General features: G+C 46.5%; 1 protein-coding gene across 2 annotated transcripts in view; it reads left to right on the top strand.

Moving 5' to 3' along the window:
* Nucleotides 1-15,297, top strand: part of FKBP15 (FKBP prolyl isomerase family member 15) — a 61,818-nt gene extending 46,521 nt beyond the window's left edge. The window contains exons 20-28 of one of the 2 annotated variants that reach the window (XM_052644597.1): nt 2,662-2,833; nt 4,771-4,907; nt 6,563-6,718; nt 7,793-7,945; nt 8,903-9,025; nt 10,051-10,158; nt 10,449-11,086; nt 12,130-12,226; nt 14,717-15,297. In XM_052644597.1, the coding sequence (XP_052500557.1) occupies nt 2,662-2,833; nt 4,771-4,907; nt 6,563-6,718; nt 7,793-7,945; nt 8,903-9,025; nt 10,051-10,158; nt 10,449-11,086; nt 12,130-12,226; nt 14,717-14,794 (1,662 nt within the window). In that variant the 3' untranslated portion in view covers nt 14,795-15,297. Of the gene's footprint in view, nt 1-2,661; nt 2,834-4,770; nt 4,908-6,562; nt 6,719-7,789; nt 7,946-8,902; nt 9,026-10,050; nt 10,159-10,448; nt 11,087-12,129; nt 12,227-14,716 lie in introns of both variants that reach the window. The other variant, XM_052644595.1, reaches the window with a different exon arrangement.
* The last annotated feature ends 502 nt before the right edge of the window (nt 15,298-15,799 follow it).

Below are 15,799 nucleotides of genomic sequence, written 5' to 3'. Positions count from 1 at the left end.
CCTCACCTGCAGCCAGCTGTGTCCTTTTCCCTTTGCCAGATGGCCATCTTTCTTCAGTACCATGTTTCTCCTCCATCCCGAATGCTTTTTCCCTTGTTTTTCTGAATTCTTGGTTCTTTCTTGTCATGGCTTTCTTTTCCCAGCTCTCCATGTCAGCAGTGGAATTTGATCCCAAGTGCGAACCAGGGAGCTGTCCTATCCACTGTGTAGGTTTTTGATATTTTCCTTTCTCACTTGATATTGCAGACCCTTACTTAAAACAATCATAATTTACATACCCACACACATGTGCACACAGATGCACATACATATATAAATTTATATAGATTCACACATTTCTTTCTGATTACAAACATTGCATCTGTTTCTTCCAGGAAATACAGATAAGCGAGCATAAAACATAACTCATTAATGGTCCTCCCACTCAAAGATGCCCTTGTGCTAAGACTCTTCGCAACCCCATGGACTATAGCCTGCCAGGCTCCGCAGTCCATGGGATTTTCCAGGCAAGAAGACTGGAATCCGTTGCCATCTCCTATTCCCAAGGGATCTTCCTGACCCAGGGTCAAACCCACGTCTCCTGCATCTCCTGCATTGGCAGGTGGATTCTTTACCACTGAGCCATCTGGGAAGCCCCACACTCAAAGATAATTTTTATACATATCATTCATCCTTTCACGGTTTTCGCTATGTGTGTGTTTGGGAGAGAGTATTACTTTTCTTGCTTGTAAGAGGCCTTTCTCTGTTAGGGCCTGGGTCAAGAGCTTTTGAGTGATCTTCGATTCTGCTTGTTCTTGGTGAACGTGAGCACTGCCTCTCCTCTGGAATTTGTCCCCTCCCGTGGTCTTAGCTGCTCTGAGGTGCTATGTGAATGGTCTTCACGCTGATATTAGTGAACTCTGGAGCTACGGTGAATACGGAGCTCTCTGAGCATTGTGTTAGTTCAGTTTCTACCAGGCCACTTGGGATAGGACAGTGAGTAAAACTTTTATTCTACTTGTGGCAGATGAAAACCCTCTTCTGTCTGGAAATTCAAGCTGCCCTTGTCCTCTGTGTTTAACAGATGAAAACGTAAGGCTGCTGAACAGCAAAAATAAGTATCTTAGAGCTCACTCTGAAGGATGTTGTTAAAACATTTATTCTGACGCTTACTAAAACTGTAAGGGAGACTTTTGTTCAAGACTGTTGGTATAGATGAGAGTTCTGTGGTGGCCTCGGGGTTAGGATTCTGGGCTTTTACTGCTGTGGCCTGGGTTCAGTCTCTGGTTGGGGAACTGAAATCCCACAAGTCACAAGGCGCAGCCAGAAATCAAGATTGTTGCAATAGGTACGAAAGATTGAGCTCAACTCTAAACACAAGAAGGGCAAGAGAGCAAGCAGGGAGTTTACAGCCAAGGAGCAGAGTGAGAGGGTCATTGGATGGAAAATTACTAAGAGGAGAATCATAGGAAGGGGGATTCTTGCTAACGACAGGGCAGGGACTTAAATAGTAAAGACTGGGATAAAGAGCTGTGATCAGATATCAGGGGTAGAGATTCTCTCTAACCTTACATAGCAGGATTCTTGCTAAAACTGGGCTGGTCAGGCCGAAGACAGGGTGGGGAGACCAAGGCTGAGTGCTCTGAGGCCCTGACTTGAAGTTTGGCCAGAGAGAGAGCCTTTGCCCGTGGACACTCAGATGCTCATTCATAACCTATTTCTTTTTATTTTGTGTACAATTTTTTTTTATTTCCTCCACCTTTAAGAGAGCCAAAATATCAGATTTTAAATGTAAGTTAGAAAACTGATTAAGGCTTTGGAATGACGTGTAAAAGTGAGGTGGGCACAGTGACAACCCTAAGAAGGGACAAGTGATACCAAGAAAATAGTCAGCGGTAGAAATACATGTGAAGTACAGTGGTCTAGGGAGGAGGAATGGTGGTAGCAATACAGTATGGAAAGATGGTCCAAGCCCAGATACACCCTGCTGTCCGGAAGTCACAACCTTCGGAGCCATCACGCACTGCCTTTCCTGTCCTGTTTTTACAGGAGCTCGTCAGCTCAGGTGAAATGAACGTGGTATTTGTCGTTTGTTTACCATTCCTTTTCACTGACCATCCTTTCGTTTCCATCATCACCCTTAATACACAAAACATAGTAGACGATTTTTCCAGGGTGTCATTTTGGTTTCATCGAATGTAACTTGAGAATATTTAGCTCCTGTGTGGCCAGGACGAGCACTGTTTAAAATGCATTGAGCAGCCAAAGAAGTTGGCGTGTTCCTTTCTTTTATTACCACTCTTCTTCCAAAAACCCCCAACACAGTTACTCTGACATGACTGATCTTTATAGTACCATTAGTACCGCAGTGCTCAGGAGAAGTTATAGACCGAGAAGTGCATTGCCATTGAAAGCATTCAATTTAAAATTTAAAATACTCTTTTCTTCTTCTTTTTTTTTTTTTAAAAGATTGTCCTTTATAGGAAAACTAGAAAATGGCAAGAATACTATTTTTACAAGGTAATTCCCGGGTCAGAAACCTTGCACATATGAGGGCTTGATTTTGATTCAATGCAGGTTGAAGGTGGCCTTAGCTCTCTTCCTACCAGTTCATCCAGCACAGTGTATGTGAGGTTGGGCATCAGCATGTTTAAAGTGATGTCGTACTTTGTCGCTTTTCAGGCCAAGGTGACGGAGGAGCTAGCTGCTGCCACCGCACAGGTCTCTCATCTGCACCTGAAAATGACGGCCCACCAAAAGAAAGAAACAGAGCTGCAGGTCCAGCTCACAGAGAGTGTGAAGGAGACAGATCTCCTCAGGGGCCAGCTCGTCCAGCTGCAGGCAGAGCTCTCGGGTAAGCCCTTGTGGAGGGGGCTGGGACTGTGACCAAGTAAGCGTAAGGAATTACACTGTTTCCTTCTTCTCGGTCCATTGGACAGAAGGCTCATGAAGGTTATGAAGGATGAAGCCAAAAATTAAGGTGAACCAGTATAAACCTACATGATTGTTTGACATAAATGACAAGAGAACTGACCTTCCATTTAGTGGCCACTAAGTGGCCACAGTTCTGCTTTGTTTGGTCAAGTGTTCAGTATCTTTGGTACTTAGGATTGGCCTCATAGGCCCTGAAGAGAGAATCTAACTTGTGACTAATCTAACTGAGGGGTTCCTCTAACTTGTGACTCAGTAGAGGCTTGAGAAGAAGGTGCTTCCTGCATTGGTTGCCTCTTTCCTAGAGGATGGATTGCAATCTTTCAGCCTGGCACTCAAGGCCCCTCCACCTTGGCTTATTTCCTGTTATGTTGCTTAATTCATCGTAGCTCTGGGCATACTAGCCAGCCTGCTGCTTCAGCACATCCTGTATTTGTCTTGCTTTTTATCAGTACTGTTCTCCAGACTTGTGGTGTGCCCACCGTCACCAAGATTTACCTCCAGTTCTCTCCAAAAACTGCCTCTTTCAGAAACTTCACCCTTTTTTTTGTCCCTAGAATATTTGATCTCCTCTAAAATCTTGCATCTCTGAGTGCATTATTATGACCATTTTCAGAGTTAGCCTTTGATCAGCACTACTTGTGTGTCTGTTTTCCCTTCTATAATGCAAGCCTCTGAAGGGCAAATATGATGCCTTGCTCATCTTTGTGAAGTCCTTCCCTTAGTACTAGTTCAGTGCCTGGCACAAAGGTGCTGCCCGAGACATGGTGAATAGCAGATTTGTGAAGACTGGCATGTTGATTCATCCACCACCTTGTGTAAAAATAAATGTAGAAGGCACAGATGGGACCAGTAGGCCAGGTATGGCAAGATCAGCAACAGTTTTAGGAAGAAACAAAATTCACTTGCCCGAAAAGAGAGCTAAAAAACACTGATGTCAGTTGGTGAAGTGATACCTTGAAGATAAGTCCTTTCCTTCTTAGAGCATCACATGAGCAAACTTGAAGGAAAATCTTAGATTCGAATGTCATACTGATATCTTCTTTTCTGTTTTCACAGTGCCCTGTGACAGTTACCTTAAGGGTACCATAAAGGTCTCAAAAGTTTTCCAAGAAAATTAATTTTGATGCATTGCATTTTAACAATTGTTACTATTTTCTTATTGAAGTATAGTTGATTTACAATGTTTTACAGTATTGTGTTAATTACTACTATACAGCAGAGTGATTCAGTTATACATATATATATATATATTCTTTTTTAAAAATCTTTTCCATTATGGTTTATCATAGGGATATTACCCCTATGGCACAGATGTCCCTCTGTGCCATACAGCAGGACCTTGTTGTTTGATAGATTACATTTTAAAGAAATATTCCAAATAGCTTTATTTGAGAAGGAATGTTTAGAAAACAGACTATTGATAGAATGTCCCAGCTACCAAGAAAGTTGAGAATATCTTACCAGGCATTGAGAAAGGGCCTGGACCACTACTAAACAAAGATGTCAGTGTGTTGAGTCCAGTGTGTTGAGATGATGACTGACATGGAATTGAAGGACTGATACATGTCAGGGGTGATCTCTGACTGCTTGGTACACTTCTCTTCCATTTTGTGTGTGTCAGAGGTGACCTGTAGGTACAGAGATAAATATGGATGGGTGTGGAAGTCAGTGAGTCAGTTCATGGCTTGATAAGCCTGTTGCTGGTCAATGAGGTGATGCTGGAAGAAGTGCGTGGAAGAGGCTCGTGTGGGAGGGCTGGAAGATGAGAGAACGCAGTTTTGAAGGAGCTGTCAGGATGCCATACGGCCCACGGCAGCTCTGGTTCTACAACCAAGCCTTTGTGCTGTCATATCTCAGAGCTCCAAGAAACCTCCCAGCAAGTGCAGTCCAAATTCAAGAGTGAAAAGCAAAGCCGGAGACAGCTGGAACTTAGGGTGGCCTCCCTGGAGGAGGAGCTGACTGACCTGCGAACTGAGAAGGAGTCTCTGGAAAAGGTATGCTCTCCATCTGAAGTTTCTCTTTTGTACCCAGGTGGCCAGAGTGGGCTGTTTCACAAACATTATTATTTTCCTTTTAAAAAGTACTGTAGTGTGTGCTCACTGTAACATACAAATAATACAGAAAAATATAAAATAAAAAATGAAATTTATGTTTTCCTCTTCTCTACACTAGAGGCAAGAACTATAAAAAAAAACTATAAAAAATTGTATGATTATTCTTCCAGATTGTTCTCTGTGTGTATAACATACACATGCACGTAGCATGCATATGTGTATGTATAAAGTATATGTATATACATGTGTACACTGATAACATTTTTAATAATAATGTGATCATGTTTAATACTTTAAAGATTGTATTGTGGCCATTATACTAATAAGAATGAGTGCTTTCTCATTCTTTGTAACTACTACATAGTAGGCTGCTGCAAGGCTATACCGTAATTATATTTAACTATTCACCTGTTGATGGGTATTTCTGTTTCTGACTTTTCTCTGTTTCAAACATTGCTTTCATGGATATCTTTGTACTATATAACTTTTTTTGCAAATTCATTTGAGTATTTCCTTAAAATGGATTGCTTGAATTTGAATTGCTGCATCAGAGAAAATTCTCAACAGATAAATTTTTAAAATAAATATCGCCAGATTATCCTGAAAAGTATGTTAGCTTACATTTCCAGCACTGTGTAAGTAAGCCTATTTCTCCATTCTTCCAACTGTGCCTGTATAAATTTTTACAGTCTTTCATGATAGGTGAAATATGCTTAGCTTGTCTTTAGGAGTATTTTTGTTAGTAGTAAAGCTTTCATATACTTAACACCTATTTGTATTTCCTCTGTTACAAACACTATTAAAGTGGTAATCCTTTGTCAGTCATAGATGTTACAAATATTTTTCTAGTTTGATGTTTTTTAACCTTATTTAATGGTATCTTTTGTTATTTTATAAATTTTAACACTAGGATAATACTAGCCCCATTGAACAAATTGGGAACATTTCTATCTTTTTCTATATTTTGGTACAGTTTAGATTTGAAAAGAGTGTCCCGTTTCTGTGCTTTTAATAAAACTCTCTAGTAAAGCCCTTTTGCCTAGTGCCCTTTTAGAGGATAAATCTTGGTCTGTACTTTGTTTCTTCCATAATTTTATCAGGTTTTTTAGAAAAAGTTCTTTCTGATTGTGAGGGCTGTTTCCATTTTCCATTGTTCTCGATACTCCTACAGTGACGATCCTTGTAACTCATAATCTTTATGATCTACTGCTGCCTTAAAATAAAGTCTAATTTGTGCAGTTTCTGGGTGTGTATGTATTTTGAAGGTCCTGTCACAGAATTGTGACTTTCTTACCAGCAGATTATGAAAGTATCTTATTTCCCTGTACACCTACCACTGTTAAGATGTTCCTCATCTCTTAATACAGTGGTAGATAAAGCTCTTCTAGTTTACCTTCTTCTTGTTGCAGTTTTGGGTTTTTTTTCCTGCCAGTAGTCGAGAATGTTAAATATATTGGGGAAACTAAATTGAAAAAATGAATTGTTATCATTAACGAAGTAAGGACCCAGTGATGTTAGTAACTGCCACCACCATCACCATCTCCATTTATTTTCCTCAAACAACTAGAACTGATGACGGTTCTCTTGTTCCTAAGAACCTCTCAGAAAGGAAAAAGAAGTCAGCTCAAGAGCGCTGCCAGGCTGAGGAGGAGATAGACGAAATTCGCAAATCACACCAGGAGGAATTGGACAAACTTCGACAGCTCTTGAAGAAGGCTCGGGTGTCCACCGACCAAGCAGCCGCAGAGCAGGTAATGGGAAACTGAAGCACTTCGGAAAAAAAGGGAGGCACGAAGGACTCAGAAAAGCTTCTAGTTTCTTGATCCTTTCAGATGACATTTCTCATAGTTGATGCTCTCTAACTTTGGACAAAGGTGGAAGAAGAGCCAGGAATCAAATGGAGAATCTTCTGTCTGTTTTAAAGCTTAGTGGAAATCTTATTATAAGTAAAACATGAAGGCAAAAAGTTTTCCAAACATGACAAGGCGAAAGTCCTCACCCACCAGACACCATCCTCCAGGCATCGTCCGAGAAAAGAAGGGACTTATTTAGGTAATGAGGCCGGGAAATCAAGGGCAGTGGCTGCTGCTGCTAAGTCGCTTCAGTCGTGTCCGACTCTGTGCGACCCCATGGACTGCAGCCTACCAGGCTCCTCCATCCATGGGATTTTCCAGGCAAGAGTACTGGAGTGGGGTGCCATGGCCTTCTCCAGGGCAGTGGCAGGACACAGCTAATCTCTAGTCATTTGACAGCAGCCTTTCCCTGGTGGTGCAGAGGTTAAAGCGTCTGCCTGCAATGTGGGAGACCTGGGTTCGATCTCTGGGTCGGGAAGATCCCCTGGAGAAGGAAATGGCAACCCACTCCAGTATTCTTGCCTGGAGAATCCCATGGACAGAGGAGCTTGGTGGGCTACAGTCCATGGGTCGCAAAGAGTCGGACATGACTGAGCGACTCCACTTTCCACTTTTCTTTTTGTAATTTTCTGCATTCATGTTTATATGTTGTATGTTCTTTAGTTAGAGTGAATTGGTGTCCTCCATTTGATCATCTGTGGAATTTTGGAGGGAAATAAATTTCTTCTGTTTAAAAAGGTCTAAGGGTCCAGATCCTGAAAAGTGTGATCATATTATGGCCCTGGGGACCTGCCTGTAGACAGTCTCCCTTGATCTGGTTGTAGTACCTTTTGGAGTCCTGACAACCAAGGTCTTCCAGATGGTTGTTTCTCTGCTAAATCTGGGCTCTTAACTTTCTTGCCTTGTTAAAGATGGGGTTTCCCAAGATGTAGTTAGACCCCCCAGGATACAGTGATTACTTTCTCTTAGCAGCTGTCTCTAGTACAGGCTGAGCTGCAGACCCAGTGGGAAGCCAAGTGTGAGCAGCTGTTGGCATCTGCCAAGAATGAACACCTGCAGCAGTACCACGAGGTGTGTACACAAAGAGACGCCAGTCAGCAGCAGCTGCTCCAGCTGGAGGAGAAGGTGAGTGTTTTCCCTTGGACTTAAGCAGCGTGGGCAAACAGGTTGTTCAAGTCTTGTAGCTCCTTTTGTACCTGAAAGATGTTAATCACTTTTGAAAACAGAATCATACTGGTTCAGCTCTTTGGTTGATCAGTCATATTTCACGTACTCATTTGGGATGACAGGTCAGTGACCTAGAAAAAGAAAAAGCAGCATTCATGTTCTGGACTATGTTTTCTATTATAATTTGGTCCTTTATTTATTAAGCAAATACTTATTGAGTGCCAGTTGTGTTCCAGGCACTCTGTTAGGGAAAAGGCTTACAAAGAACACTCCTCAGGAGTCTCACAATCAAGAAAGGGAGAACCGAGAAACAAAGAGAAGCATTAAATGCTGTGAGGCCCAGAAGAGGAAGTGCCCAGGGGAGCAGAGGCAAGAGGGACAAGGAGCTTTGATGAGGTGGGGAAGGGCACAGGTGTTCTGGACAAAGGCCCTGAGATGGGCTGGAGCACAGGTGTGGTGGGATCATCTGGCATAAAACGAGAGAGAGAAGGAGGGATGGCTCAGCACCACGTATGGAAGTCCTCATATCTGGAGGTCAGTTAAAGTATCCAGTTGAAAATCTTCCACTCAGAGATGAGGAAGGCAGTCTTGGTGGCAACCGTTCATATGTCTGTGTGACTAGGGTCATCAGACCCTTCCTCCCGTTTTTCATCATATTCTTGACCTAATTAGGAACAAGGCAAGTGACCTTGTTGGGAAAGAGGAGATGGAGCGGTGAGTTGGGACTGAGCGATGAGGAAGTGGAGTGCTCTGGGTCAGCAGGCCTGGGGTGTGGGTGGAGGGGTGTGGATGTCAGCAGGCCGACGTGAGGTTGACACTTAAAGCTTTGGATGCTTCTCCTCCTCCTGGGCTTCCTGACCTTCACTTGGAAGTCCAGGTTCCCAGGCCACAGCCACAGCCTGTTCGTTTTTGCAGTGTTCAGCCCTCCAGGCCCAAGTCACATCCCTGAGAGAGCAAAATGCACAGCACATCAAGGACCTAGAGAGCAAGGCCCAGACGTCTGGGGTCGAAGCCACTGCTGCTGACCCCTCAGAAAAGGTGAGCTAGCGTTTCAGAGAAGTGAACTGCGTCCTATAGGGCGGTCGCGTATGCATAGCAGGCCTTCAGAAAGGATTTTTGTTATCAGTGTGTTGTGTTGTTAGCTTGTTTTCCGATCCACCACCATCTGACTTGCTGCTGCGGCTAAGTCGCTGCAGTTGTGTCTGACTCTGTGCGACCCCACAGACGGCAGCCCACCAGGCTCCCCCGTCCCTGGGATTCTCCAGGCAAGAGCACTGGAGTGGGTTGCCATTTCCTTCTCCAGTGCATGAAAGTGAATTGGTCGTGTCCGACTCTTAGTGACCCCATGGACCACAGCCTACCAGGCTCCTCCATCCATGGGATTTTCCAGGCAAGAGTACTGGAGTGGGGTGCCATCGCCTTCTCCGACCATCTGACTTAAATCAGAGTTAACCCATTGGAACCTGTCTCTTTGGTGGCAAACCCAAAGAGCCCCATCTGAGGTCTTGACAGATAAGGGAAATGTTTCTAAGTCACAGGAGAGGAGTGGGGAGCGTGCCAGTGTCTTCTGGCCACTAATCCTCGTAGCCTGTGGCAGCTCCAGGGGTGGCCTCAGTGGGAGGGTGGCATTGGTGAGCCATCTTTGAGAGTCTTAAGCACACACGCCACAGCTTACCCGTCCTTCCTGTAGCCCTTCTGGCAAGTGCTGCTGATTATTCAACATTGTCCCCTCCACAGTGTCAGCCTTCGGTGTCTCAGTTCCTGACCAGCTATGTCCTACTGCAGAGTCCTAAGAGGGCTTCATTTAAGCCTTCCAGACCTCTCTCTGGAATTTATTTATTTAACATCCAATTTATTTGGCCGTGCTGAGTCTTTGTTGTGGCATGTGGTATCTCGTTCCCTGACTGGGAAGGGAACCTGAGCCCTCTATGTTGGGAGTCCAGTCTTAGCTACTGAACCGCCGGAGAGAAGCCCCTTTCTGGAATTTACGTGTATCCCTTAGTCGCTTGACTTTGGCAGCATACATTTTGATCTTGTTTCTCTCTCCTCACGTGGTCGTGCAGGTCAAGAAGATTATGAACCAGGTGTTTCACTCCTTGCGGGGAGAGTTTGAGCTGGAGGAGTCTTACAAAGGCAGGGCTATTCTGGGGACCATCATGAACACCATCAAGGTACAGCCGGCTGTCATTTGTGTTATTGAGATGGGTATCTCATTGCTTAAGTGCCGTCCAAAGGATCCTGAGTGAAAAATTATTCAAGATTGTTGATCAGTAACTAGGATGTCTGTACAGATATGGGCAGCCTCTTTTGAGAGGAAGAAACAAAGGCATTTGTACTGAAAAATGACGGAACAGCAGAGTTACTTGAACTCAACGACCAATTGTGTTAATAGAGACTGAAGAACTGGGAGTGCCTCCGTTTCTGGTCAGTGATCCTCTCCTCCTTCTTGGCTTTTGAACAGATGGTGACCCTTCAGTTGTTAGACCAACACGAGCAAGAGAAAGGAGAGAGCAGCAATGAAGAGGAAGAGGACGAGGCGCAACCTCGGAGCCCTTCGGGACAGTCTCAGGCACCCCTGGACGGGGAGAGGCGGGAGCCCCCTGCAGTGCTGTTGGAGCGGGTGGTCCAGGAAGATGCCCCGCCGTCTCCTCAGGGCTGTCCCACCCCCCAGGATGACGCACAGAGAAGGGAAGGGGAGCCCTCAGAAACAGAGGCGAGCTTAGAGATAAAAGAACGTTCGGTCCCTCCCGAACTGGCTTGCCTCCCCTCACAAAGAGCTCTGGGACCCCCAACTTCAGTTCCCCCCAGGCCCCCAGGCCCCGTAGCTGTGGACTCTGAGGGCGAGGAAGCATTGGGAGATGCCCGTGTCAGGGAGGAAGAAAGCTCCATGAGACTGTCCCCGACCTCAGACCCCGAGAAGGTGGACCCACTGGCTGTGGGACCTGAACGTCCAGGAGGAGAGCCTCAGCCTCCAGAGCTCCAGGAAGACAGGGATGCCACAAGCTCCGCTGTTCCCTCCCAGGAACCGTGTAGCCCAGAGGCAGCTCTGGCAGCCTCAGGAGCAGCACCTGCATCTGAACACTGTTCTCAGCATCCCAGGTGTGTCCCTGAGCAGCTTCAGGAGCAGGCGGCTGCCTGTGGAGGTTGTCTCCATTTTTTCCAGGGCGAGTGATTCATCCTCAGAGACTGGCTGGCTGGCTGAATCACTCATTCATTCATGTATTTACTCGGTACCTGCCATGCAGTAGGCTCTGTGGGAGTGTGGGAGGCAAGGTGGAGTTGGTTTTTGACTTGAACAGCTTACAGTCTATTAGGGAAGACAAACAAATGCTTATACAGTTGACCTTGAACAACACAGGAGTTAAGGGTGCTGACCCTGTGTGTGTAACTTTACAATTGGCTCATCTCCAGACTCAAGAAGTCGGACACGACTTAGCGACTGAACACCCCCATACTCACCCAAGTGCAAATCGTGTTTATTGAGAAAAGTCTACATATCACTGGGCCTGCATGGGTCAAACCTGTATTCTTCAGGAGTCAACTGTATGTTATAAATGCATGATAAATGCTTTCTGAAAAAAAAGAATCAGGGTTATAATAGACAATAAACGGGGACTTATTCTACCTTCGGTCGGGTGACTAGGGAAGGATTCCGAGAAGGTGACATGTAAACTGAGACCTGAAGGATGGATAGGAGCCTTCTCTGCCAAGAGTGGATAGGAGCGTTTGCAGAAAGCAAGGCCAGCACACGCAAGGCCCTGCGGTAGGAGGGGCGCAACACAGTCCAGGAAGAAGGCACAGTGGGTGGGAGAACAGTGGTGTATGCCGAGGTTGGAGAACTCAGTAGGAGCCAAGGGATGTGAGATTTTGTTGTCACTGTTAGAAGTTTGGACTTTCAGTGCAGTGAGCAGCTTTTAAGGGGATTTAAGCACAGGAGTGATATGACTGATTTACTGGCTTTAAAAGATTGCTCTGGCTGTAGGTTATGGAGGGAGTCAAGAGTGCTGGGGTTGAGCGTGGAGAAGCGGAGGATTCCTGGGCAGTCACTGCAGCTGTTGGATATTTAGCCCAGAGCCTGTGGGCACTGTGGCCTGGGGCAGGAACATTTTCCTATGACTTGATTTTCCTGATTTTGCTTTCAGCCTCTCTGAGGATGAAGAGGATGAACTGTTTAAAGGGGCAGCTCTGAAAGTTCCAAAGCCCAAAGCACAGGCTGAGGAGGAAGATGAAGACGAAGTGGTAAGGAACTCCCAGGCCCTGCCAAGTCCCCACGCTGCCCCCTGGGGGCCCCTCCCCGCTGGCTGTGAGAAGAGGAAGGGGGTCTGCTGGTGGCCCACACCCGGGCTCTGTGTTCAGGGCCCTGTGCGAGCAGGCTTGGGGCTGGGAGGGAGCGGCTCTGTAAGCCTGGTGGGGATGGGCAGATACCACTCTATTCTTGAAAAAGGACCATGGCCTCCATTCATGCAGCAGTAATTTCTGCTTGAAGAAAGTTGGGCTGCTTAGTCCCGTATTAGAATGCTGAAGCCCCAGGTTTCCAGACCTCAACGTGGCTAAGGTGTTTCATTTTAGAACTGGAAAGGACTATGAAGGCCTTCTTGTCTGGCGTCTGTATTCATAGACAGACTGAGGTTCAGAAGGATGATTTACCTAAAGCCACAGAGTGAGTTAATGGTACAGCTAGGACTCAAACCCCAGGCTCCTACTCAGACCACCTGTTTCTAAGCATTTTCTGCTTCATCAGCCTGCTCTCCACCTGCTGCCTCGTTTTGTTATCACAATATCCCTGGGCAGAGAATGGGTTAAGTGCTGAGAGTGTAGGGCTTCCCAGTGGCTCAGTGACAAAGAATCCACCTGCCAGTCCAGGAGACACAGGGTACACGGGTTCGATCCGGGGGTTGGGAAGATTCCCCTGGAGTAGGAAATGGCAACCCACTCCAGTAATTTTGCCTGGGAAATCCCCGGCAGGCCACAGTCAATGGGGCCCCAAAGAGTCAGACACAACTTAGTGAGTAAACCAACAGCAGCAACAACTGATAGGGTAGCCTCACTTTACAGAACTCCAAAGTTAGGCCAGAAAGGTGATCTGCTGACTAAGCCTGGATCAGAACCCCGTTTCTTGCATTCATGGTCCCCATTGTGCTAAGTTACAAGCATTCTTGGCTCTCTCTAGGACGTTTGACTGTTGTGATAATTTCACTAGGGTAAAATGTGGGTGGAGAACACAGATCAGAGTCAGGCTGTCCATCCCAGGAACAGAAATGTGAGGTGAATGGGGGCAGATTTTCTCCCCTTTTGTATCCACCAAAATGGATTCTGCTTTTTGCCAAGACCTTGGGAAAACAGCTGTGGCAGAGCTGGGATCCGGCTCCTATGTACAAGAACCCTTTCTCTCTTGCTTGTGTTCCCCGGGAAAGCGCACTGGTTCTCCCACTGGCCTTTCTTCCCAAGAATTACATTTTCATTTGAGAGTTCTGAATATGAACAAAAAGCCAATTGAATATCTCAAGTGACTGTCCTATATATGGATGGAGTTTTTTTACTTTAGCAGAACATTATTGGTGTTAATACTAATATCATCAAGTTAATGTCTGTTTTTTGGGTACTCTGAAAACTATAGACAGTTAATCTTCTGCCAGTTCAGTGAAGCGTAGGCACTTTTATTCCGTTTTGTAGAAAGAAGGCCACGGCTCTGGAACATTAAATAGGTGGTCCAGGGTCACATAGCTGGCAGATGCACACCAGAACCTCAGCTGGAACAAAACAGAGGCAGTGAGCCACGTTTTAAGGTCCCATACCATCAGAGTTTAGAGATCACTTCACGGATGCCCAGGGAGAGGTTCGAGGTCTGTTGGTTGGGGGTGGAGATGGCATTAGCCCAGGGACTTCCGATCATATTGCACTGCCTTCCTTTGGCTGGCCCTGGGAAGTCCGATCCCGGGCCAGAGTAGTTCACCAGAGCAGAAGGTACCTTACTTAGTAGAGAACACTCGGGAGTGCCTATCTTCAGTGTCAGTCCCAGCAACCCATAGGATTTTCCCTGCCAGTCTAGAGGGAAAAGGCCAGAGGCTAAAGTCATGAAAAGGGGGTAGAATTTCTTCTGGCTCGTTAATCCCCCTTCTTCTCCTACCTGATGGGAGGGACGGAGGGCCAGTGAGACCAGGGATATGAACCTACATTCCTGGGTTTTCTTCATCTTGGGATTCTCCACTTGGTAGGGTGGCCAAGACTTTAAATTCGACTCTCTCTCGAATGGTGGGCCCACGTCCAGAGCCAGGCAGGCTACCGCAGGCCACAACAGCGTTTTTTCAGATGTGACTGTACTCTTCCTTCTTCCTGTGTCCTCTGCCCTGAGGGCGGTTCTGCTTCTCTGTTTCCTTATCCTGCTCCCCCTTCCTTTTCCCACACGAAATGTGTAAGTTACCACATGCGAGAAAACCTGTCCAATCAATACATGTGTTTCTCAAATAAATGACGAAACGAGCCAAACAAAGTTGGTCGTCTTGTCTCCGTGTTGAAAGACTGCCGCCCTTCTCTGACTGCTTGTCTCAGCTTTTCTGGAAGCCTGGGGTTTGTTGGCCTCAGGGTTCGTCCTTTCAGTTAAACCCTCACCAGCAGTCTCCTTTCCCACCTGGAGCCGGGAAAGATGCTGGTCACTTCATCTTGCACAGGCGGGAAGTCCATCTGGTGCAGGGACAAGGGAGGACTGACTACTCTTTCCTGTCTTGTCAGAGCATGAAGGGACGCCCGCCCCCAACACCCCTTTTTGGAGATGATGACGATGATGATGACATTGACTGGCTGGGATGAAGACCCAGGAAACCAGTGCAAAGGTTTCTCTACCAACCCTTTCCTAGGCACAATTTTGCACAGCCAGCGCTGGCTTTAGATGAGCCACGGGGTGAGGTGAAGGTGAGCACGCTGAGGACAGTAGTTCCGATGCCTGAGCTGGCCCACCTCCGAGCCCCTGCCTGACCAGGTGAAGCAGCGTGGGGCCCTGTCTTCGGAACCCTGGGGTTGGCAGCAGCCCACCCTGGTCCTGCCTCACAGTCCTCCGTGGAGAAAGGGCTGGGGAGCTCCCCTCCAGCAAGGCCCTGTGAGTCCTGCCCTCTCCCACGCCTTCTGTTCTCTGAACTCCCAGACTGACCTGCCTCTCAGTGCTCCCTGTGTCCCAAGGCGTCACATACTATACTTTCTGTGGTGAGGTCTCCCTGGCAGAACTGGTAGAGGGTAAAGTACCCCATCTAAGCCCAGTTACCAGCCTTGCCTGCAGTCCTGGGACGTGTATCTTTTCTCTGCCTTAAATCTGATATAAGAGGTCAATGAATATTTGAAATTAACAAAACAGAAATAAATGTCTGCAATGAAACCTGACTCAAGCTTTTGGGGTGAAATCAAATCTGGTTCCGAGAGCAGCCTGTACCCTCTGGGAATGTGAGGGTAGGGGTTGTAACAGATCTGGGTTGGTTAACATGCGTGAAAGCACTGTGACATGCTTCCTTTGGTACTTAACCCTGGAACTGTTAGGCTTTCCAAGCACTATCCCAGCATCCCAGCCACTCTCAGGCTCAGGGCAGCAGGGTTAGGACCAGTCCTGTCGTCCACTGACTCCTGCGGGTCCTACACCCTAGGAAGCCAGGCAGAGAAGATGGGGAGGGTCCCTGTGTTGTCGTCCATCATGGATGGCACCTGAGAGCCTGAGTCTTCAGTTGAAGAGCAGCTTCCATTTTCTCTGATTTCAGGCCCAGGACTAATGCAGGAAACAGTAGTGAGAAAATATTCATGGTCATTTTACTTATCTCAGCATTTTCCAAA

The sequence above is a fragment of the Budorcas taxicolor genome, chromosome 8 (genome assembly GCF_023091745.1).
Source record: "Budorcas taxicolor isolate Tak-1 chromosome 8, Takin1.1, whole genome shotgun sequence".
Lineage (NCBI taxonomy): Eukaryota > Metazoa > Chordata > Mammalia > Artiodactyla > Bovidae > Budorcas > Budorcas taxicolor.
Note: the sequence above shows the minus strand (reverse complement) of the source record. Positions and strands in the feature narration are given on the sequence as shown.